The sequence below is a fragment of the Tarenaya hassleriana genome, unplaced genomic scaffold (genome assembly GCF_000463585.1).
Source record: "Tarenaya hassleriana unplaced genomic scaffold, ASM46358v1 Cleome11, whole genome shotgun sequence".
Taxonomy (NCBI): Eukaryota; Viridiplantae; Streptophyta; class Magnoliopsida; order Brassicales; family Cleomaceae; genus Tarenaya; species Tarenaya hassleriana.
The window spans coordinates 937,416-959,048 of record NW_010961290.1 but is presented as its reverse complement, the minus strand read 5'-3'; the positions used below and the strand labels follow the sequence as shown (position 1 = coordinate 959,048).

The window sequence follows — 21,633 nt, the reverse complement described above, 5'->3', positions numbered from 1 at the left end:
ATACATTAAGCTTACAAATGATTATAATCCATATTTATACACACAATTACTTCAATATATTATTTTTAAATTATTTCCAATTTTGACGCGCGAAGCTTCTTAGCTCAGAAAAAGAAGAGCGAGCCTGCAACGGCGACGAAGCCAGTCACGGCGGAGACGCCCCCGATTGCGGCGGAGCCCGTCGGTTGAGCCGGAGGGTAATTTGAGTACGAAGACTCGCTCCCGATCGGTCCGGGAACCACCACGTCATCGTCGTCGGGAGAGGGTGCGGCTGCTCCGTCGTCGTTGTCGCCACCATCGTCGGTGGTCCCGATCGTGTTGTTGTCAACCGGCGCCTCGCCGTCGGAGCCTCCGTTGGTGGCGGGAGCCTCCGCCTTCACCTTCGCCGTGGAATTTTCGGAGGCAGATACGATCGCGGCGGAGACGGCGAGGACGAAGACGAGAAGAGCAAGCTGGAGGCGCCCCATTGTGTCTTTCGATTCAAATTAAATTTCTTCCTTGAATTTTTTTTTTTTTTGGATTCGAGAAAAGGGAGCTTCGTTGTTTATATATAGCTTTGGGTTAAGTGCGAGGAGGAAGACCTGGAAACGTGAGGCTTTGCCAAAATCGTATTCCTTTTTCTTTTTTTACACTCTAAAAACGATACATCAGAATTTTTTTAATATTTCTAATTTAAGCTTTTTTCTCAATATAGAAAAGAAAACAAAAGGAAATTGCAACATAATTGCGATTTTGAAAAGGTGGAAAACACGCGCGTAAGGTGCGCGTGTGATCGGACGCCGAGGGATCTAAGCCCATTGCGATTACTGATTAATATGACTATGGGCTTAGGAAGGAGATTATTGGGCCCATAATAGGCTCATTAAGGGCCCATAATAATATTTATTTTTCCATCGATTAACAACGCATATTGAGTTTAATCAAATAATAAATATTCTTCAATGATGTTAAAAAATATATTAATCATAATTTTGAGGTATCATTAGATAAAAAGAATAAAGATTTGTCAACAAAGACCTGAAACAGAAATAAACACCATTATCTACTTTGCCAATGAAAATGTCTAACTACACACAAAATGTTAAATTTTAAAGACATCTGTTCACTTATGTTTTTCCCTATTTACAAATGACAATTCCCCAACTTTGAACCATATCTTGTTTGGTTTTGCTTCTGTCTTCAACAACTATTATGAACATAAACCAGAAGCTGCCATTGAAAGCTAATGCTTAGCTGAGATCGATGTCCAAGCTTTCCGGGACGGCACGCTCGGTCTGGTTCGGACCGAGCTCTGTCCCGAGCTGACCCTTGTCCCCGGCTCCAAACGCGTAAAGCTTACCAGTTTCCGTCAGAGCGAAGGTGTGAGCGTTCCAATATATCGAGTTTGTCAGACTGATCTGAACCACCCGTTCGTCGTTCTTCAACGACGTTACCAGGGCCGGGCTCAGCACGTTGCCTTGCCCTCCTCCCTGCCATCGACCCGAGATTTCAGAACAGTGACATGAGAACCCTAAAAACACGAGAATAGAACCACAAACCTGTCCGAGGCTGGCAGATTCTCCGCAACCAAAGGAGTAAACGTCGCCGTTGTCGGTGACCACGAAGGTCGTGTAATCTCCTGTGGCGACATGCACAGCTTTGACATGTCTCAGCGCTTCCACGACTTTAGGAACTGATTCACATTCCTCGTTCCCATGTCCTAAGCAACCGTATCTTCCCCATCCCCACGTGCAGACTCTACCGTCCTGACCCACCACGGCCGCATGCCATGCCCCGGCTGCAACCACCTTTGGTTGAAGGTTCAGATTCTGAAACTGCTCGATCAGTCGTGGGTATTTCTCGTCTGTTCTCGAGCCATGACCAAGTTTTCCTCCCAGTCCACAGCCAACTGAATACACCGACCTGATTCATCATTCAAACTTGAGTGAGAAAATTACCGTCCAACCCATTGAATAGTTGAGTTAAGACGATGGAAGGAGCTTACATGCCGGTTGGTTGACAAGCCAAGGCGAGGAGATAGCAATACCCGGCTACTATTTGCACAACCGGAATATTCTCCAAAGGCCCCAACAAAGGCTGAGGTTCCAAGTCGTTGGCATCGGTCTGGTGTCCAAGTTTACTGTCATTGCCCCATGAAAACGTGTAAACCCTTCCTTCTCGAGAAAGTACAGCCGTGAAGAAATTCCCGATGGCAGCTTGCACAATATATAGGTGCTTCAATGATTCTACCAGCTGAGGAGCTGTAACAAGTTTAGCTCCTTGACTTCCATATTCTGCTTCACCAAAAGAATCCTTTCCACATGCATAAACATGACCCGAGTCGCTGATTAGCATTGTCCGACCAGCCCCAGCTGCTGCTTGGATGATTCGGATGCCTTGTAACGATCTGCAGCAGAAATATCTCCATCAACGAAAATCTGCAGTACCATTCTCGGGTCATGCTGTTATCGAAGAATTAACGTAAAATGGGAGCAACCTGACGAGCTGAGGTCGTATTTGTTCTTCAGTGTGGCCATGTCCGAGCTGTCCAGAGTTATTATACCCGAAAGAGAAAGCCTCTCCCTTTGACGTCACGACAACACTATGGCCCGGACCAGCGATTGCCTGTGATTTCTCCCGTCTAGAACACGCTTCTCCAGCCAGCAAAAACCGTAGGACCAATTTCCACGAGCCCCCGCATTTCCGTTTCATCTCTTGGAGCTGTTCTTCATTCATAGGCTTAAAAATGGCCCTTTTTCTGCACATGTCAAGAGCTGCAAGCTCTGGCAGTGATAAATCAGAGTCAGGGGCGAAGTTTGCTGGCTGGCTAAAGAATGAGCATGTTGCCTGAAACATACAGATCGAAAACCAAATCAGCAGCACCGTCAATCCTAAAAACGTCAGTAAAGATTTCATTTTTCGGAAAATGGAAGATGGAAATAACTTGCCTCTAGCTTGGCAAGGTCACAAGGATCTAATCTACATTCAGTGAGAACGTGTAGGACAATGGAAGGGTTAGCAGCCAAGGGAAATTCTCCGGGAGCGGCATCTCCAAAGCAATGGCGTGTTTGCCGCTGAAAAGCAGGAACAGGAGCAGGAACAATGGCAGCAATCGTCTGCTCGGGTAAGTTATGATACTGCACAGACGGGGTTTTGCTTGTCGTAGCGTCCATCACGGGCACTGCCCCGAGTTCTGCAATGCCCGAATTCTGAAGTGCCCGAGTACCTGAAAACCATGATATATGACTACATTGCTCTCTGAAACAAAAAAATACACATCACAGAACAGAAACAGAACTAACTACCTTCGATTGTCTAGTTATCGGTCAACAAGCTCTAGGCCCTGAATCTACACAGATGAAAACATGGACGAATCAGGAAACTTCTCGACACGAATTCAAAAGACGGAAACAATCATCAATCAGACTGAAACCACATCCATAATTCTAAGGCAGCGGTGTCCAAGCAAACATGGGACATAACAAACTAAGTTACCAAGATTCTTGGAGGACACTCTCAGTGACATGACATGGACAAAGTACTCTTGAGGAAAAACCAGAACCAAAAGTTCAAACCTTTTCATCAAGAACAAACAAGTAAATCTGAATTTCCAACAAAATCTTTTAACCCATCAGAGAATCTCAATATGATACACAACAATCAAGCAGAATCTTTCGAGAAATTGAAAACCAGAATAAATGGGATAAAGAAAACTTGGAAGAGAAGCATAGTAGTCCAAAATGTGACGATATTCTAAGAACACACACAAAATAAAATCTAGATAGAGAGACGGTTCTGATACGGAAGGAAGACACTGTTCGTCACGCAAAGTCCTTTTGCTGCTGCACACGAAACGCCATTGACTTTATCGCGATGAACAGAAGAAACAATCGAACCCACAAACATGAAATTCCCAAAAAAAAAATTGTGAAATTTGATCGGAGGATTCCAAAGTTTATGAACAGAGAGAAACATCGGAGGTATGAGAACCACGAGAAGAACAGATCGTTACTTTACTAATGGTATACAAAGGGATAGACTTTAGAATCATATCCGGTTATTGATCACATCAGAAGCGAAACAGATACCGAATTAAGAATTCGACAACGAGAGGTTACATGTAAGGAGAAAACCACGATTTCTGGAAACCCATCTGCATCACCAACAACCATCAACGACAAGCAAATCTAAATCAGAATCCAGAGACCAGAACAGCAAGTGGGTTTCTGTCTGATCAGAGCAAGGGAAGAGGCTATGATCTGGGTATGAGATTTCAAGGCGAAAAAACGAAGGGATTTTTCAAAAAAGTTTGCAGATTTCTAAAAGGTTTTCTTTTTTTTCCAATTAATTTTGATTTCCTCCTTTGGAGGGTCTGCAAATTTTCTTGAGAGATGAAGGGGGAGGGTTGTGGTGTCTCTTATGCGGCCTTATAAAGCGATCAGGTGTCTCTCTCTCCCTGCAAGATGTATTTACATTGTAAAATTCGACATATATATATATATATATGTATAAATATATATATATATATCTGTGTGAGTATTTACTTTGAAACCTATAAATATATATTAGCATGAATAATTGCGTGCAATCATCATATAATTGGATATATAATGCTTGCATGTCTCCATGAATGTGTGTCAAACGCAAACAAAGCATTGAGTGGTAGAGCAAGTTATCTATCCAACGGATCCCTTTATTTTAATATTGTGAAAAAAGATAATCGCATATTGCATTTTATATATGGGCCATAGCTATCCATCATCCCATATTCTTTTGTGAAATAATTATTATTTTGTCACTTTGAAGGGAAAAAAAAAACTATAACTCTTACTTATTTTCAAAATCCAGATTTTAATCAAGGTATTGTCATTCAAATAAACATCATACTATGTTAAAATTATTTATAGATAATATATAGATTATTTTCTTTCTAATGATATCTATATTTTGGTGTTTATAACATGAACGGTAGGGTGGAATAAATTGAATTGAAGCACTAATACATGGTTATGCATTTCCATGGTATATGAATATGTGGTCCATATATTATATACCCTATATATATATATGTTTGTGGGTTGCTTGGTGGACTCTCACATCCACAGTCCTACGTGTCGCAAGAATCTTAAGCATCTTTTACCATCTGTCAAAATTCGAGGGAATAATTTTGGTAAAATCAAGTATTCAACTTTCGGGTTGAAAAAGGTAAGTTCGATTCTCATTTGAGAAGATCTTACATGCTAATTTGGTTAGAAATAATTAACTTAAAATACAACAAATTATCTTATAAGATAATTTAACCAAAATAAAGTTACGTTTTAATGGGGAAAAAAAGTTTATGAAGATATAAAAATGTGTTTGGCTGTGTCTCTAAGCATATTCCATGTGCATTTTATTTTATGATATGCTTTACAAAGAGTTAGACAGCATATCATTTAGGGGTCTATCTGGAATTCTTTTTATATATTTGGAGTTGATGATGATGTGGGAGCTATGGTTTTCTTTTGTCATCATATTCCATAGAATTATACTAATAAACTTTTTTGCAGAATTATATTGTCTTTATTTGGATATTATATATAATCGATTTTTAACGTAAAATTAGGATGATGCAAAGATGAAATAACTAATACTCCGCAGTAATTATTGTAATAGTTAATCAAAATGTGTAATTACGTATTTTATCTCGAATTTATCCTATCTTCTTTTTTTTTATCATAAAACAACTTTCTTTGTAATGAGACGAAAGAAGAATTGTTATAATTATATTAAACAAAAAAAAAGAATTGTTATAATTATGTGACGGATAAAGAATTTCATGCAATTTAATGATGTGCCTTAGTGCTGCAAGCGACAAGACCCAATAATTAAATTTGACCAAAACCTTCCATTAAAGAAAATGAAATACTCCTCGGATTATTTTTTTTACAAAATTATTAGAAAAACTCCCACACGACTACTTTATCTATAGATTATGTGCTCAAAACAATCTAAACTACGATAAAAACACAAATTCAGGGGGTGAGTATTTGAATTTTTTAGCTTTACAAAAAAAATTAATTTAAATTATTATATCGCCTTTTGGTTCTTCCTAAATTTTATTCGTTTCCCTTCGCATTCATTTTCACTAAAAGAAATTATTTTTAACCAATTATATTTATAAAAATTCATTATATTGTATTATATTCAAATTTGATCTGAATTCAATCGATACAATTTTAGATTAAATCTTATTTGATGCAATTTTGTATAACCACAACAAATATCATTTCAATTGAAAATCATACTAGATTTTTAGAAAATATTATATATATGTATAATTCAAAATGTCACTACTTTGAGAGAGAAAAAGAAAAAGATTCGTCAACCATCATCTTCTTGCAATTTGTTTTTTTTTTGGAAAGTTAAAATGAATATAAAGACCAATTGTGGGCAAGACATGAACCCACGTATGAGAAGAGTATGCTTAGATTCCTCTATGCAATCTTTGGAACCAAAAGGGAAGGTTAGAAAAAAAAAAAAACAGATTTTTGTCTGCAAAGGCATGTTGAATAATGAGGGCTGAAACACACAACATCATGAAACATGTAATGTTAATGTGGTCATGAAACATCATAAATTAAGAGATCTGCGATCTCTTGATCTTTGGACAAAGCATTCAACGTATTCAAAGCCCGACTTTCCCTCGCGGCTCTGTTCTCTCGTTCCTTCCTTCAATAATCACATATGATAATTTCTTTTTCTCTAAAATTATTTTATCACATCCATCGTTTTTTGTCCGACGACCGACATTGATGCCAATTTTTTTTTGTGTGAGAAAATTATGCAAATTAGAATATTTCAGACTAATTTTTCATTAATAAATAGAAATTAAACATGGAGAAAACGGAAAACACGTGGAGTTTGCCGCATTAATTGGACACAGTTATGATTTAGCATTATTGTAGAGAGAGATAATGAAAAGAAATAAATTTTGAAGAGAAAAAGAAAAGAAAAGAAAAGAAAAGTACCTGACTTTGGTAATTCCCGTCTCTCTCTCTCCGCATATGCTGATGCCCACATATTCTCTTTTGACCCAATAGTTTTCTTTTTGATCAATCTCAACCCTGAATATCACCTTGTGAGAAGAACATTCACACCAATACGAAGATTAGAAACACGCGATTCTGAAGCTTATAACACAGGGCAAAGAATATGCATAACACACACGCGCGCACATATATATATAGAGAGATATATATACAATTTACATCTATAGAACCACAGGGGCTACATATAGATGATGAATTCGAGGAAATCGGCGCCATGACAAAACTTTCTACTTCAGACAGAAACCGTAGAGTGATTCTTGCACAAGTCATTGTTGGATATTAGGAGAAAGATTCTCCATGTGAATCTTGATGCTTCTTTTCTTCGCTCCGGCCGCTGCATTCTCCTTACCCGCGGCGGTGATTACTGAAGAAGTTTTCATGGGAGGCCGATGAGAATTTCCATTGTTTTTCGAGCGTAGGCTTCGTCTCGGTGAGACCAGTCCTGTCAGGGGCATCTGCATAGAATTATATTGGCACACATCGAGATTTTTTAGCACTCAAAATGATGAAAAAGCAAGCAAGAATCTAGTTTTCTCCATTTGAACTATGCAGATGCTTAGAATCGAGTTCGATACGGTTTTGAAGTGAGTGACTTGCCTTTGAGCTAGAGGGCAATTGATCTGTTGCAGCCGCCTCATTCTTGCTCCTCTCTTCCAGTTTCTTGAAGAACTGGCAGGTACAGCCATGGAAAAATACAAGTTCATAACTCATGTTTCAGTTGCGGATAATCGGGATGTGTTTAATTAATTGTACTACCTCTTTCCTCTTTTCTACTCTTTCATCACTCCGGAATCTGAAAGGTGAGGATATCGTGCAAGCTCTTGCCTTGGTTCCACGAGGGGTTGAAAGCTTTCCCTGGCTGCAAGAAACAAGATCCAGTTTAAAAAAACCCACTCTCTGAATCTAGTAAACGGGCACATGATCTGATACCAAAAACGTTTTACACGAAACCATGTCACAACATGGTTTTCTGAAAATTCTTACTTGACAGAAGACTCCATCTGCTCATTTGTGGGTATTCTGACTGAAATCGAACTGCCTACAATAGTATCTTTCCTGTAAAATAAGAAACCGAGTCGTCAACAGAGATCTAGTATGGATCATAAATGTAGAAGAGAGTTGAAAAGCAACCTATTGTCTTCAGAGAGGTGATTCTTGAGAGGAAGTTTTGGTAACCTGATCGTAGATGCCTGCATCATACATAAGATGAAGTTAGCTTCAAAATGAGAATAATGCTCAAAGAATACGAAGCATGTAATGGAGAATTACAGATGAAGAAAATTACTCTGGCTGAACATTTTGCAGTATCTAAGTCATTTTTGGCCGTTCTGGGAGAGCCCTTAGCGGTACCACCAACATCAGTTCTAGTACTAATCGGCCTACGAAAGGAACATGTTAATGGTGTCTTTTGACTTCCAGGGACATCCACCCATGCCTTACCACCCTTGGGAAGAACATTTTTTCCAGCCTTGGATGAATTTGCTTCTTGTGTAGTAGAGCTTCTTATTGGAATTTTCTTTCCTGTTTTGCTCGTTTGACAAGGAGAAGAAGCAAATTCTGACATGTGAACTGAACTTGAAACTGACATCTTCTTCTTGACTGCTTCTCCTGCAGCTTTAGGAGTGGTAGAAGTCGTTTCTCGTCTAGTTGAGCTTTTTATTGGAACTTTTTGATGAAGAGAAGAAGCAAAGTTGATTGACATGTGAGCTGAACTTGGGCGCAATCTCTTCTTGTTATCCACTTCTCCTGTAGCTTTAGTTCTTGAACTGCTTCTAGGAGTGGCTTTAGAATTGGGAGAAGCTGCTTCTCGCACAGTTGAGCTTCTTACTGAAAATTTTGGTTCGGTTTTGCTCATTTGACGAGGAGAAACATATTTGATGGACATGTGAACTGAATTCAGAACTGTTCTCTTCTTGTCCACTTCTACTGTAACATTGGCACTGGTACTGCTTCTAGAACTCTGTTGGGGCATCTGAAGCAATCCCTTGTTGGATTCAAGAGTCGATATCTTCTGTTTCTTTGTCGCGCTTATAGACTTCTTTCTGTTTGAGTTTGTGCCTTTTTCAGATCTCTCGTGTGAAGAATCCAGTTCTCTAGCATAAGAGGGTGTCAGTCTTGGTCTTCTGCCGGAGGCCTTTGATCCAGAAGAAGAACTCGTTCGCTTCTCTTTGGTTGAAGAAGCAGGATTCCCCTGAAAAAAAGAAACAAAAGGTAGAACTTGCTTTGTACTCCGAATCTGTGATAAATGAAAATCTGGCATTTGATTGGACAAGAATATTACCTCATTAAACACCTTGCCGTCAGGAACAGCAACCTCAAAGTGGCTTTCCGTAGCTTCGGGCAGCTCAAGATTCTCCATTGATTTATCCGTCACTTCACCAGCTTCAACATCAGTCTTAACTTCCACTTCGGAAATACAAGTACCAGAATTCACATCGACTACAAGATCTTCTGTGATATTGCAGATCTCTTCCTGTCTTATTTCATCGACGACCATACTGGTAGTTACCGTCACCTGTACTTGTGAATCAATTGGATCATCTGTCTGGCTTCCTCCTGCATTTCCATGTCCTGAGACTTTATGAGATGCAACATTGGCTTCTTCAAGCTTTGCCGCTTTCATAGCAGCTCGTTTCTTGTAGTGTTCTTCAAAAAACGCTTTCTTCTGTGCAACAGATCCTGGTTTGGCGAACTTCTCAACCTCTTCCAAGTAACGATTGTGAGAGAAGGTGGACCATTTCTCCCATGCCAGAGATTCTGACATAAATCTACCGAAGGATACGGATTCTGTCAGGGCACGAACAGGATCTCCCTGCCAACCAAAAATCTACATCTCAAACTATGTTTCTAGAACTACAGATTCATAGCAGCTTTCCATAGGAAACGTACTAAAATCCACAAACACAAGGAAGAAAAGAGTTTCTATTATCAGAATGCTTCAATTAGCTGACGAAGACACGCAATTATCGTAAATAATTCACATTCTCATGTACAGTATAATTTAAAATCCCCTAAAAGAAGATTCGGAACGTTGCTCTTTTAATAGTGAAGTTCTCTGCATCTAAGAGGCAACTACGACAAAGATTTCTGTACCAATAAAGAGAGCAAAAACCCTAGATTCGATCGGTTCTCGATGTAAGAAGGGAGGTGATTCTGAGACAATCACAGACCACAATCTCAGTCCCGAGGTTTCCCACACTTTCTATCCTACCAAACAGAGATTCGGAAAAACGGCCACGAGGTGAAAAGAACAAAGAACAATCCCGAATCTATGGATAAAGTACTGACCTCTTCGGTTTCGCGCGAACAAATCCCAGCGGGTTGAGAGAAGGATCTCCGAAGACAAGCGGATTCCCCCATTTTCTCGCTATCCAAACGGGTAAAAATAAGAAAAGAAAGCGCCGTACAAATTGGGAAACAAAAACCCTAATCTTTGGATTCTTCGCACTCCTCCGCAAAATCCTGATTCCGCTCCAATCTCTGTGTCGGTTCTATCTATGGGCTCCGGTTTTTAAATTTCAAACCCAACGGCCACTTCCAGATATGCGACTGTAGTTGCTTACAAAGGACACGTGTGCATACGAATCGTTTTCATTTAATATAAAAAAATCCGATTGGATTATTTATTAATTCTTGCTTTTTTATTTATTACGTCATCCTTACGTATGGTTCCAACGGCTAGTGGACTTTCGTGGCTTGGGCTTCACCTCTTTCCCGAGTTATCTCAGAGTGGGATCAGCGTGTTTGATAATGAATCGGAATCTATCGGTGGGGCTTCCAATGTTGGGTTTGGCGATGAAGCTTGCCATGGTGCCTTTGTATCTGCTAGCAGTGCAGATGAAGTATTGAGTCTTGAGAAAGCGGCCGGTCAAGTTGTCGGTATAAATGGTCCCTGCAAGGACAAGGAGGGTTGCTCTAGTGGAGAAGATGGAGCTGTTCATCCGGCCTTTAGTTATTCCCTTTGTCATCTGGGAATAAGGGATCTTCTTTCGGTTTCCATGGCTTGCATTTCCCTTTTATAAATGTAATTTTAATATTTCAATTCAAATATCTTTATGTTCTTTTTCCTCTAAATTAATTATATATAATATTTTTTCATTTCTCACCCAAATATGGCGTGAAAAAAATTAGAAGAAAAATTTATGCCAATTCGAGCAAATCTGCGTCTTTCATTATTTTATTACATCAATGAATTAAAAGTAAGAAAAATAATAGTTGTTGAAGGGAGGGTAAGTTTCGTCAATGAATATTCATAAATGCCAATAAAAGTTAAAATTCCACGTGGAATAAGAATCTTAGAAGTTTAGTTTGAGCGACAAAGCATTCTTTGCCCTACGGTTGAAAAGAACACAAGTTTTGACGACCAAGCAAAATCTGTCTGCAACCATTTTTCTCTATTTATTTATTTTCAATTTAATCAAATTACCATTTAAAAAAACTAAATGTAATAAAAAAAAATTCATGAAATATTTTAAATTACCTCAATTGTGCCTTGATTATGTTAGATGCCACGTTCACGAATCTTCTGGTTATCCGTGCCTTGATGGACCATCGCTTTATATTTCTCTTTTTATCTTAAAAAATTGTTACTTTTATATCATTTTGTTAATCTAACTATAAATGGGATATTTATATACATATAACAGATACTTAACATATTTTCGAACTATAAATATTTAGGTATCTTTGAGATTTTTTTACATCTTTTTTTATCTTTATAGTAACTAACTCTTGTCTATTTATGTGAAACAGATGTTAGGAATTTATGCGACTTGATTTGATGACATTAATAACCATTACAAATTAAATAAAATTTTTTGACGTTATAAATATATTAAATAAATAAAATTGGAAAATACCACGTAACAAGTCGCGGCACATCAAATTGCCGGGAAATGACTGGAGAATTATGTGATTGACACGTGTCAGTCAGCGCTAAGTCTTTGACGATTTCACCGTCACCCCTACGCTTGTCTGTTTTATTAATAAAAATCTCAATCTCAAATAAAAAGAGATAATATTCATAATCTCCTCCGGTTTTCGCATCTATTTTCTCGCTCTTTCTCTCTTTTTCTCTCGGACTCGGTCGACGAACACACCCACCCCCTTTCTTTCTCTCTATCTCTCTCTGGATTCGAATCCCTTCTCCGGGAGCAAAAGGAGGAAAGGAAAATTCGGAGACTTGATTGTTGTTTCCTTCGAAGTGGGTTGTCGAGGAATCTAGATTTCATTCTCTTGGTCGTTCTCTCGGCGAGGGTTCGATTTCGATGCCTGGAGATACGTCGATCGCGTTCTTCTTGGGTGGGTTGTGGAATTAGGATTCATCTTTAGGATCTTGATCTCTTCGTCTAATTCTGTCCCACTTCTAGGATTTTCCCAACCTTCCTGTTAGGTTTAGGATTAGGTCTCGATTTCCCGGGAAAACCCTTGTTCTGGTCGAGGAAGAATAAAAGTAGACGCCAAAAAAAATGATTGATTGATTCTTTTTCCCCTCCCCTCCTGGTTTGCTGATATATCTCTTTTAGCGGTTTGGTTTTGTAATTGTAGTCAGTATCTAGGGTTCCTAGCTCTCTCAGCCGGGGAAACTCTGAAATTTTCGGTGCTTGGTTTTTTTTGTTTTGCCATCTGAAATAAGGAGTTTCCTTCTCAGGATAGGTCTTCACACGATCTTCTTCCTTCCTTCCTTCATTCTTTTTTTTTTCTTTTCCTGTTTTCTTTCGTCTTTAGATAATCCATTGAAAATAACCACAAAAAGGAATAGAATTTGGGGTTTGTTCTTCACGAAGGGTTTTTTGGGTTGGGGGTATTGATTCTGTACAGAGGACTCGAGGTTTTGAGTGTATATATAGGAATGGCCTTGAATTTTTCACATAGACCCTTATTCTCTGCCCATACGTCTGAGGAAAATCTGGTTTCGCCGATGAGGATCGCTAATGGGTTTCTGGTTGAGAGCACAGCGGAGAGGAATGGTGATATGTTTTCCAGACCTTGGTGCTCAAATCATGACAAAGGAGATTGCTTTGATTATGGAAGGGGTTGGGGAGATAGGTGTGGCTCGCAGGATTCAGCTTCTGTTGACATACTTGATCTTCTGCCATCTGATCCATTCGGAATGGATATCAGCACTACTTTTACGGCAATTACTGGCTGGCTCGAGGACTTGGAGGTGGATTATACACAGTATAGGAGGGCTGAGACTGGGGTAGATGATGGAAATTACCAGCTATTTGCTGGGCTCAATTTCGTATGGAAAAACGCGTTGAAGTTTCAGGAGTTATCTCAGAGTGGGATCAGCGTGTTTGATAATGAATCGGAATCTATCGGTGGGGCTTCCAATGTTGGGTTTGGCGATGAAGCTTGCCATGGTGCCTTTGTATCTGCTAGCAGTGCAGATGAAGTATTGAGTCTTGAGAAAGCGGCCGGTCAAGTTGTCGGTATAAATGGTCCCTGCAAGGACAAGGAGGGTTGCTCTAGTGGAGAAGATGGAGCTGTTCATCCGGCCTTTAGTTATTCCCTTTGTCATCTGGGAATAAGGGATCTTCTTTCGGTTTCCATGGCTTGCAAATCCCTTCAGTCTACTGTCCAAGATGACCCTCTACTGTGGAAGCATATCCACATTTCTCAGCCATCGAATGAGAAGATCACAGATGACATTCTACTGCAATTAACTGACAGAGCTCAGGGTACCCTGCATTGTTTGAGCCTCATAGAGTGCTCAAAGATTACAGATGAGGGTCTTAAACGGGTGCTTGAATCCAATCCTAAGTTAGTCAAGGTGAGATTTCCATCCTGCACTTGAAGTTGATGCTCGTTAAGTTTTATGCAATGATCTGATCCCTGGATTTGGTAACCATGTTCGTAGGGATGAATGTGGTTGCCTGTTTAGCTATCATATCAGTTCACTCTTTGATTATGTCCAGTCTAGCTTAAGGATACAGGCGTTCAAAAATTTCATACCATTTGTGTCTTATTTTTCATGTTGGTTTTTGTTGTAAACGTTGGATATGGAAGGATGAGATTGAATTGTCATTTTAACTTGAACCTGTTATTTTCTGACCCAAAGAGCTATTAAACTAAATTCGAGAAGATTGAAGACGATATTTTTCTCAACATTTACATGCTTCTGACTTATTTTTCCTTTTGTTGTTCTACAGCTCAGTGTGCCTGGGTGCACAAGGATCACTATTGAGGGGTTGTTGAATATGTTGAGGGATTTGAAGACTGCAGGAAGGCTTGGAGTGAAACACATAAGGATAGGTGGACTTTATGGGGTGACCAAGGAGCACTTTGAGGAGTTTGTTCATTTGTTGGGCGTAGACTACCGCGCTAAACAGAATTTTCAGAATCCACGTTTTTACCACAGAGGGGAACTACATGTGACATGTGACGAGGATCGTGCAATAGACATTGAGATGTGCCCGAAATGTCAAAATTTCAGGCTTGTGTATGATTGCCCGGCAGAAGGTTGTAAAGGGAATGGGCATGACTCCCAATCATGCCGTGCATGTACCCTTTGCATACAGAGGTGCGTGCAGTGTGGCCGGTGCATTAATGACAGTGAGTACGAAGAAACTTTTTGTCTGGAGTATCTGTGTTCTGACTGTCTGAACCAAGTTTTCAAGTGCCCGGATGGGCACATGGGGGATGTAACTCCATCTGAGCCTTCTTCTCACTGTGAATCGAGTGGCTCAGATCTTCATGGCTAGGCTGGAAATTGCAAGGAGCTAGTGGTTTGATTTGCTGCTTGGTGTTTTCGTCAGAAGAAGTTGGGAGGATGTTTTGAGTGATGGGTTTTCATGTGTTTGTTTATGGGTCTGTTGTGCGGTGCAGCCAGTGTTGGGGTGTTGGAATTTGTCAGTGGCTAATTTGGTAATCTTTATACAATGAAGCCAGAGAGAGAGGCTGTGGAATATTTGCGGAGGAAGGAGGAGGTGGAAAGCTGGCTTTTTATTATATAGAACTGTGCAAGTAAAGAGTCTCGTGGTTAATGGCTTCTGATCTTGAAACCATGACGTAAGTTTGTACTGTAAGTGGGTGGAGCTGCTTCAGTAACAGGACACAAACCCTTGTCGGATCGCTTGTGACATTGGTCACAGGGTTTAGGACAAGTGCTGCATCAGGGTTCGGTTCTGTTTGTCCATAGGAGGAAGAGTAACTGACTGGTGGTATCTGAGAGTTTTCATGGTGAAAAGTCTCTCTATGCTTCTTTTTTGTTTTGCCTGCATCTCCCTCCGAGACTGGTAAATAATTGCTTCGCCCTTCAAAGAGAGGTAATTGAAGGATCTTCTTTGATGATTTCGTTGCACTGTAAGATGTATATTTTTTTTTCTATGTTATGAGGTATCGGATCGGACAACAATAATCTTACAGATTCTGGAATAAAGTTGGTATCTTTGGCTTTGCTTGTCCTTTTTGCCTGATTCTTGATGCGTTTTTCTTTTTTGGTGCTGTTTGATTCTCGCCCTCGATCTGGAATTTGGTTAATAGGCGATTTGTTTGTACAGAATCGGAATTCCCGGTTTGCATAATCTGCATGGCTTAACCAGAGCCTGGATTTTCGGTTTACTGAATGTCGTGGCCCAGAAAACAGCCTGATTAGAACTAGAAATAAACCGGCGATATGGCACCGGTTCAGCTGGATTTCAATAATGCAGAAAGAAATCCCAGGCCCATTTATTGGATAGGCCCAGTATCATTGGCCCATTAACCGCGGCAGAAAATTTCAGAAATCGGTCTTCTCTTCTTTGCGATGTCGCATTCGGAGGTTCGTATCTCACGCGCTATGACTTCGCGTTGACTTCACGCCCTTCCCCCTTCCCCAATCCTCTTCGCCGTTTCTCTGTTTCTCAGGGGTCTTCAACCCTTCAATGGCCCGCCCTCTCATAACCTGCGACTGTTGGGAACAGTGACTCTCTCAGGGCAAGAACCCAGCATGTTCGTCTCCGACAAGCCTCGACCGATCGACTTCTACAAGGACAACGACGATTCCTCTGCCGTCGCCGCACGCGACATGATTGTCGAAGTCACTGCCAACGGAGATCTGCCGCCGCATCACCACCATCACCACCACCACCATCACCAGCTCCACCAAGCTCAGCAGCAGCAACAGCAGATGATCCTCGGAGACAGCAGCGGCGAGGACCATGAGGTCAAGGCCCCGAAAAAGCGCGCTGAGACGTGGGTTCAGGACGAGACTCGGAGCTTGATCGCGTTCCGGAGGGAGATGGACAGTCTCTTCAACACGTCCAAGTCGAACAAGCACCTGTGGGAGCAGATTTCGTCGAAGATGAGAGAGAAAGGGTTCGATCGTTCGCCAACGATGTGTACGGATAAGTGGAGGAACCTGTTGAAGGAGTTCAAGAAGGCGAAGCATCAGGACAGGGGAAGTGGATCCACGAAGATATCGTACTACAAGGAGATCGATGAGATTCTCAGGGAGAGGAGCAAGAAGGCGGCACAGTATAAGAGCCCTACACCCTCTTCCAAAGTTGATTCCTTTATGCAATTCACTGACAAAGGTAAAACCGCTCATATTAGGGTTTCCATTTTCATTTTTCTGGGGGTAAAGGTATTCAGTAGCTGGCAACCCCGCAAATTACAAGAACAAATACAAATTCTTGCTAGGGCTTAATATTGGCACTAGGGTTTGTTAGTAAATTAGCAGATGTGTAGCCAATTGTATTTCATAAATCTTTAGCTCAGAGAAAGCTCCAAGGATGTAGAAAAAATGGTCCTTCAGAAGTGTAGATGTTCATTTGAAATCTGGAGTTTTTTTTGGCTGTAAGCTGTAGTTGATGATTCTGTATTCTGACTTGGTAAACTAGGTTTACTGCCTTCAATGGCGGCTTTTTCTGATATATGGTTTAATGCTACCTTGAAGAAGATACACTCTTTTGAGTTTTTACAAAAGAAGAAACTACAAGTAGTTGTGGAATCCATGGGCGTATGGAAGAAATTAAATGTAAAAGCTTTAAGCTTGAACTTTGTCTTATTATGTGGTTAGGTTCCATTCCATTTTTAGTCTATATGCCAAAATGCCTCGCATGAGGGTTAAGTCATTGAGCATACTGTTTTCTGATGATGCCGGCCTGTAGTATCCCAGGTTTCTCTTTTTTAGTAAAATTTTGAGTTTGGCTAGCCTGCTTTCGATGCCTGTTATTCGTGCATTGCAAGTTTCAATCTTTCTTAAGCCGTTATCTGTTGTTTTGTCGGCATCTGGTTTGTCTACTCCAGTCAATCTTCTTTCATCCAAGTGTTGACCTTTTAGCACTCTGCCTCTGATATATAATAAGATTCTGCATTTATTGATAAAGTGTCGAACTTTCCGATATTTTTGTCTTCACGTAGGTTTTGACGATACCAGCATTTCTTTTGGATCCGTTGAAGGTACCGACTGGTCTCAACACTTATTTGGGTTTTTATATCTCACTATTTCCATAGAGGAAAGATTTGCTCATCCATTGCTTATTAAAGGTTTTATGTAAATTGTGTGAAATCCTTATTGAATGGTTCACGAGGGAAATGGTTAAGGCCTGTATCCATAGACAATGAATGAAGTGAACATCCCAGCAATGAAGTTTCCTATGGAATGAAGACTGTCCTGATGAGCAGTGGTTTAAATACTTGTATAGCAGTTTCCATCGACTTGAACTCATAAAGTCCCTCAATTTACGAGACTATTGAGGAAATTTTTGACACAAGCTACTTATCTGGCTTGCTCCTCTCACTTCTAAGTTTCTTCTATGGTCTCTTAGATTTTTTTTTTCTTCATTTTTGTATTGATACAAGTTTTTATCTGTGTTCAGCCAGTGCCAGGCCAGCACTTAACCTTGAAAGGCGCCTTGACCATGATGGGCACCCTCTCGCCATTGCTACAGCTGATGCAGTTGCAGCTACTGCAGTTCCTACTTGGAATTGGAGGGAGACACCTGGAAATGGCAAGTATCCATCCATCCAAAGCTTAACTTATTAACCCTCCAGTTAGTTTGCCAAGAAGGCAATATTTTCCTCATCAAGCTTTGAACTTTATGTTCGAAGAATGGTGTAAGGAAGCTCAAAATTTTCAGATTGATCCGTTGGCCTATGTATCTTAACTTGAGATGATGTTAGGTTTCTCTATAGAGTTAGAGCTCCACTGTCTCCTGTTTTGCAGCAGCGGCTGATGGTCAATCCTTTGGTGGGAGAGTCATAACTGTGAAATTTGGAGAGTACACGAGAAGAATTGGAATTGATGGTACTGCAGAAGCAATCAAGGAAGCCATCAGATCTGCTTTTAGGTTGAGAACCAGGCGAGCTTTTTGGCTAGAAGATGATGAACAAGTCGTACGGAGTCTTGACCGAGACATGCCCCTTGGCAACTACACACTCCATGTCGATGAAGGTAAATTTGATTGCAAAAAGTCCAAGTCTTTCAGCTATATATTATATGTCTCTCCGAGATGTATGAATATTGATATACTTTTGGGTATTTTTCTGCACGTCTTGAATACCCATTTTCAGGGCTGGCCATAAAGGTGTGCCATTACGATGATTCCGACCAGTTGCCAGTCCATACAGAAGAGAAGATCTTCTACACGGAAGAAGATTACCGCGATTTTCTGGCACGGCGCGGATGGAGTTGTCTGAGAGAGTTTGATGGGTTTCGGAACATAGACAATATGGATGATCTTCAACCTGGTGCCTTGTATCGAGGAATGAGATGAGGGGGAATTTCCTGTTCAGAACACTTCTTACCCTTGCAAACATGGTCTCTGTACATATAAAAATCTCCTTTTTTCTCTCTTTACATTTTATTTTTTTTTTTGGCCCGGGGATAATAATTAATAAAAATAATAATTCAAAATGGGTCTGAAGATATCATATTTGATTATACAGAACTACAATAATGGCTGGACAACATTTGAAATGTAGATATTGTTGCCGTTTGACACAAGGGAGTTGAGGACATTTTTTTTAACAAACAAACAAACAAACACATAGGTTCTTGCTATAACAAGATTTGGTCGGAACGAGAGAGAACAGACAAATGTGAATAAAGGATTCACATGCCCTTGAAGCAGAGGAAGAAAGTGCCAAACTTTGTTCTATTCCTCATCCCACTCGTCGTTCTTGTACGAAACTAGCGTGTCAACCTTGTGAATCTGCAAAAGAATAAACACCGATAGTATCATACATTCAAATTCTCAACCTGATCGCAAAGCAACATACAAATTCCTTTCTCTGCTCACCTTGGTGTCGAAAGAATGCAATTTAACCATCTGTGGATTGGCAATCAATTTCGGGTCGCTCTCGATCCAGGTGAACGGGACAGCCACATCCGTATCTGTATATGCCAACACATCGAACACACCTAATCGAAGCAATGAAGAATACGCAATTAGAAGTAAGATAACCATAGAGACCACATTTCTGAATTCGCCACCAACAAAGTTTTCATATGAAGCTGAAAACTTTCCGGATCTTTGCATATAGATTGACATATAATGAAGGGTATTCAAAGGTTCTCACATGTTTCATCGAGACATGGCAGGTAAGTTATGCTGGAAGCGATTTGTCTCATGATTGCTTGGATCTCCCTCATGATCTCCTTGTCACTTTTCTCCCTCGAAACACTGTATAAAGGTGATACAGTCAACTAAACACATTTGACAAGCATTCTTGGAACCATTTATGTAGCCAGATATCCACAAATCCGAAACAGAAACTCACCCTTTTTCAACAACCTCGTTATCGGTTTCAATGCGGAAGTTCCATCTCTCTAAGACCTCAGAAGTCGCCTTGCTCATTATCACAAGTACCACTCTCTGCAGCTTTCCAGCCTCAAGCCACTCTTTATAGAAACATATTTTTTTTTCCAAAAATCAAGACAATGCCCAAGACACAATCTCACTTGTTTGCTAATCCTAAAAGTGTTCACCAGATAAAGCACACACAAGGAATAGTTCACTCAAAGATTATGGCTTCTGAGAGAAACCAACTTCTATCTAAACACCCAAAAATACAAAATTGTGACCATCTGTCGGGAAGAAGACTTACCGGAAAGCTGAGAAGTTAGGTTGGAGAGGAAGGACTTAACAGCTTCGTCTTGGTTAAGCAACATCGGTAGCCCATACTTCTTCACTTTGACAAAGCTCTCTTCTGGATAAACTCCACGGTTGTACAGAACACTAAATCAAACAATAACAAACCCGTCAATCTCGCCACAAAACCCTAAACTGAGAAGTTGATCGAAATCCCATGACCGGTCGATTCTCACCTGTTCGCTGCATAACCTGAAAGACGCATCAAATTGGGGAAGAAAACGTCAAAATCAAAAAACTGTAAGTGATAATTGAAAAGCGCAAAGTGAATCGAAGAAGCAAAATCGAAGAAACTGGGGAAGAAAAACGCACAGAAGAACTCGCTGACGATGGCCGCGGATCCACGCAGAGTGATTATATCTTTGGCTGCTGTTTTCGACGCCATGGAAGCAACAATTCGTAGATCTGCAAATGAGGATTTTCTTCGGAGCGATACGGAAGAGCTAGGGTTTAAGAGCGTGGTCTGGTCTGGGATTTCGCAAGTGAAATTCCAGGGAAACTATAAATTAAAAAGAGGAAAAGACGCAACGGCTAGTTTCGGAGGCCAACGGAACACTCCACAGTAGTGGCCTTCCAACGGTCAATTCCGTCGATTGAAATTTCTTTTTTTTTTTAAATATAATTTTCTCGCAATTAAATATTTTTTTATTATGAACGTTAATTTTGTGGGCTTTCCAAAAAAAAGTTATTTTTCCAACTACGCACAAACGCAGATATATAGATACATGTATTATTACATATAATGCTGAATATTGCCACCACTTTCCTAAATAAAAATGGTTATTTCGAGAATCTTAAAATTTGTGATGCCTGTTTATTATGTTGCTCTTTCTCGGCTCGGCATCATCTTAATAGAATGCAATAAGTACAAATCGAAAAATATAAAATTATAGCCCAAAAATGAATTCAGTTTTAAAACAAATTGGATTTTTTTAGAGAACTTTTTATTAATAAAAACTCAAAAAACTTAATATAAATAAATAGTGTTAAATCGAATAAAAAATGATATATACATATATAATCTGTATTTTTTGAAATAAAAAAAATGGGATTTTGTTAATCATGTTCCCAAATGTTGGGCCTTCTATTAATGGGCTTTAAAAGACCATCTATTTCTTCTCAACATCTTGGACCGACACCGTCGCCACCTGCAAACAGAGCGGTTGCGATTTTCGGCGGTTGTAGACGATTGAAAAGCTGACTGGTTGAACTGCAACCAACCGCAACCGCAACCAAACTTGTGTTTTCTAATCTCAGCTTCCAACTTGCGTCTTGGTAGCGGTTTCTAGCGTTTTGACAAAAAAACTATAATATTTTTATTAGAAATTATATAAAACATTAATATACATATCGGTGATGATTTTGTTTAGTGTTATGATTTTATATTATTTTTTAGTATTATATTTTAATAAAAAATACAATAGTATAATTTTTAGATTTAATAATGATTATTTTTAATAATTTTTATAATAAAATTATTTTTT

General features: G+C 39.8%; 6 protein-coding genes across 10 annotated transcripts; 2 read left to right on the top strand and 4 right to left on the bottom strand.

The window, feature by feature from the left end:
* Positions 1-104: 104 nt before the first annotated feature.
* LOC104805953 (anther-specific protein BCP1-like) lies at positions 105-467 on the bottom strand. The gene has a single exon (XM_010530673.1). It carries the CDS (start codon positions 465-467, stop codon positions 105-107), a length of 363 nt encoding a protein of 120 aa, XP_010528975.1.
* A 551-nt stretch (positions 468-1,018) lies between these two features.
* LOC104805262 (ultraviolet-B receptor UVR8) lies at positions 1,019-4,401 on the bottom strand. Of its 4 annotated transcripts, none has more exons than XM_010529768.2 (7): positions 4,098-4,401; positions 3,285-3,328; positions 2,928-3,205; positions 2,477-2,826; positions 1,985-2,386; positions 1,539-1,902; positions 1,019-1,469 (listed from the first exon to the last, which is right to left on the bottom strand). In XM_010529768.2, the coding sequence occupies exons 3-7, from the start codon at positions 3,150-3,152 to the stop codon at positions 1,230-1,232; spliced, it is 1,581 nt and encodes a 526-aa protein (XP_010528070.1). In that variant the 5' UTR covers positions 3,153-3,205; positions 3,285-3,328; positions 4,098-4,401; the 3' UTR covers positions 1,019-1,229. The 4 variants fall into 4 exon arrangements, with proteins under 4 accessions (XP_010528070.1, XP_019057130.1, XP_019057129.1 ...); XM_019201585.1 differs by lacking the exon at positions 4,098-4,401 and adding an exon at positions 3,782-4,048; XM_019201584.1 differs by lacking the exon at positions 4,098-4,401 and adding an exon at positions 3,475-3,493.
* Positions 4,402-7,125: 2,724 nt separating this feature from the next.
* LOC104805261 (protein WVD2-like 7) lies at positions 7,126-10,578 on the bottom strand. The gene is made up of 8 exons (XM_010529763.2): positions 10,359-10,578; positions 9,352-9,882; positions 8,356-9,261; positions 8,202-8,260; positions 8,055-8,126; positions 7,827-7,929; positions 7,668-7,739; positions 7,126-7,525 (listed from the first exon to the last, which is right to left on the bottom strand). Exons 1-8 carry the CDS (start codon positions 10,428-10,430, stop codon positions 7,337-7,339), a joined length of 2,004 nt encoding a protein of 667 aa, XP_010528065.1. The 5' UTR covers positions 10,431-10,578; the 3' UTR covers positions 7,126-7,336.
* A 1,524-nt stretch (positions 10,579-12,102) lies between these two features.
* LOC104805260 (F-box protein SKIP14-like) lies at positions 12,103-15,474 on the top strand. Its single transcript, XM_010529762.2, has 2 exons — positions 12,103-13,845; positions 14,225-15,474. Exons 1-2 carry the CDS (start codon positions 12,922-12,924, stop codon positions 14,774-14,776), a joined length of 1,476 nt encoding a protein of 491 aa, XP_010528064.1. The 5' UTR covers positions 12,103-12,921; the 3' UTR covers positions 14,777-15,474.
* Positions 15,475-15,840: 366 nt separating this feature from the next.
* On the top strand, positions 15,841-18,849 carry LOC104805259 (trihelix transcription factor GT-1-like). 2 transcript variants are annotated; one of them, XM_010529761.1, is made up of 5 exons: positions 15,841-16,588; positions 17,418-17,456; positions 17,876-18,007; positions 18,226-18,450; positions 18,570-18,849. In XM_010529761.1, exons 1-5 carry the CDS (start codon positions 16,003-16,005, stop codon positions 18,770-18,772), a joined length of 1,185 nt encoding a protein of 394 aa, XP_010528063.1. In that variant the 5' UTR covers positions 15,841-16,002; the 3' UTR covers positions 18,773-18,849. The 2 variants fall into 2 exon arrangements, with proteins under 2 accessions (XP_010528063.1, XP_010528062.1); XM_010529760.1 differs by having other exon boundaries at positions 18,223-18,450.
* A 53-nt stretch (positions 18,850-18,902) lies between these two features.
* On the bottom strand, positions 18,903-20,644 carry LOC104805258 (mitotic spindle checkpoint protein MAD2). The gene is made up of 7 exons (XM_010529758.2): positions 20,462-20,644; positions 20,326-20,341; positions 20,106-20,236; positions 19,779-19,899; positions 19,578-19,681; positions 19,298-19,419; positions 18,903-19,210 (listed from the first exon to the last, which is right to left on the bottom strand). Exons 1-7 carry the CDS (start codon positions 20,532-20,534, stop codon positions 19,154-19,156), a joined length of 624 nt encoding a protein of 207 aa, XP_010528060.1. The 5' UTR covers positions 20,535-20,644; the 3' UTR covers positions 18,903-19,153.
* Positions 20,645-21,633: the final 989 nt, after the last annotated feature.

What these genes read in the sequence shown, in the direction of transcription:
- LOC104805953 (XM_010530673.1), bottom strand. Translation starts at nt 467, where the DNA reads ATGGGGCGCCTCCAGCTTGCTCTTCTCGTCTTCGTCCTCGCCGTCTCC.
- LOC104805262 (XM_010529768.2), bottom strand. Translation starts at nt 3,152, where the DNA reads ATGGACGCTACGACAAGCAAAACCCCGTCTGTGCAGTATCATAACTTA. An exon ending in GTGACCTTGCCAAGCTAGAG is followed by an intron (nt 2,827 to 2,927) that starts GCAAGTTATTTC and finishes TGTATGTTTCAG; the next exon opens with GCAACATGCTCATTCTTTAG. An exon ending in AATCTGCCAGCCTCGGACAG is followed by an intron (nt 1,470 to 1,538) that starts GTTTGTGGTTCT and finishes GGTCGATGGCAG; the next exon opens with GGAGGAGGGCAAGGCAACGT.
- LOC104805261 (XM_010529763.2), bottom strand. Translation starts at nt 10,430, where the DNA reads ATGGGGGAATCCGCTTGTCTTCGGAGATCCTTCTCTCAACCCGCTGGG. An exon ending in CAGATGGAGTCTTCTGTCAA is followed by an intron (nt 7,930 to 8,054) that starts GTAAGAATTTTC and finishes TGTTTCTTGCAG; the next exon opens with CCAGGGAAAGCTTTCAACCC. An exon ending in AATTGCCCTCTAGCTCAAAG is followed by an intron (nt 7,526 to 7,667) that starts GCAAGTCACTCA and finishes AATTCTATGCAG; the next exon opens with ATGCCCCTGACAGGACTGGT.
- LOC104805260 (XM_010529762.2), top strand. Translation starts at nt 12,922, where the DNA reads ATGGCCTTGAATTTTTCACATAGACCCTTATTCTCTGCCCATACGTCT. An exon ending in CCAATCCTAAGTTAGTCAAG is followed by an intron (nt 13,846 to 14,224) that starts GTGAGATTTCCA and finishes GTTGTTCTACAG; the next exon opens with CTCAGTGTGCCTGGGTGCAC.
- LOC104805259 (XM_010529760.1), top strand. Translation starts at nt 16,003, where the DNA reads ATGTTCGTCTCCGACAAGCCTCGACCGATCGACTTCTACAAGGACAAC. An exon ending in TATGCAATTCACTGACAAAG is followed by an intron (nt 16,589 to 17,417) that starts GTAAAACCGCTC and finishes GTCTTCACGTAG; the next exon opens with GTTTTGACGATACCAGCATT. An exon ending in GAGGGAGACACCTGGAAATG is followed by an intron (nt 18,008 to 18,222) that starts GCAAGTATCCAT and finishes CCTGTTTTGCAG; the next exon opens with CAGCGGCTGATGGTCAATCC.
- LOC104805258 (XM_010529758.2), bottom strand. Translation starts at nt 20,534, where the DNA reads ATGGCGTCGAAAACAGCAGCCAAAGATATAATCACTCTGCGTGGATCC. An exon ending in CCTAACTTCTCAGCTTTCCG is followed by an intron (nt 19,900 to 20,105) that starts GTAAGTCTTCTT and finishes GTTTCTATAAAG; the next exon opens with AGTGGCTTGAGGCTGGAAAG. An exon ending in GCCATGTCTCGATGAAACAT is followed by an intron (nt 19,420 to 19,577) that starts GTGAGAACCTTT and finishes TGCTTCGATTAG; the next exon opens with GTGTGTTCGATGTGTTGGCA.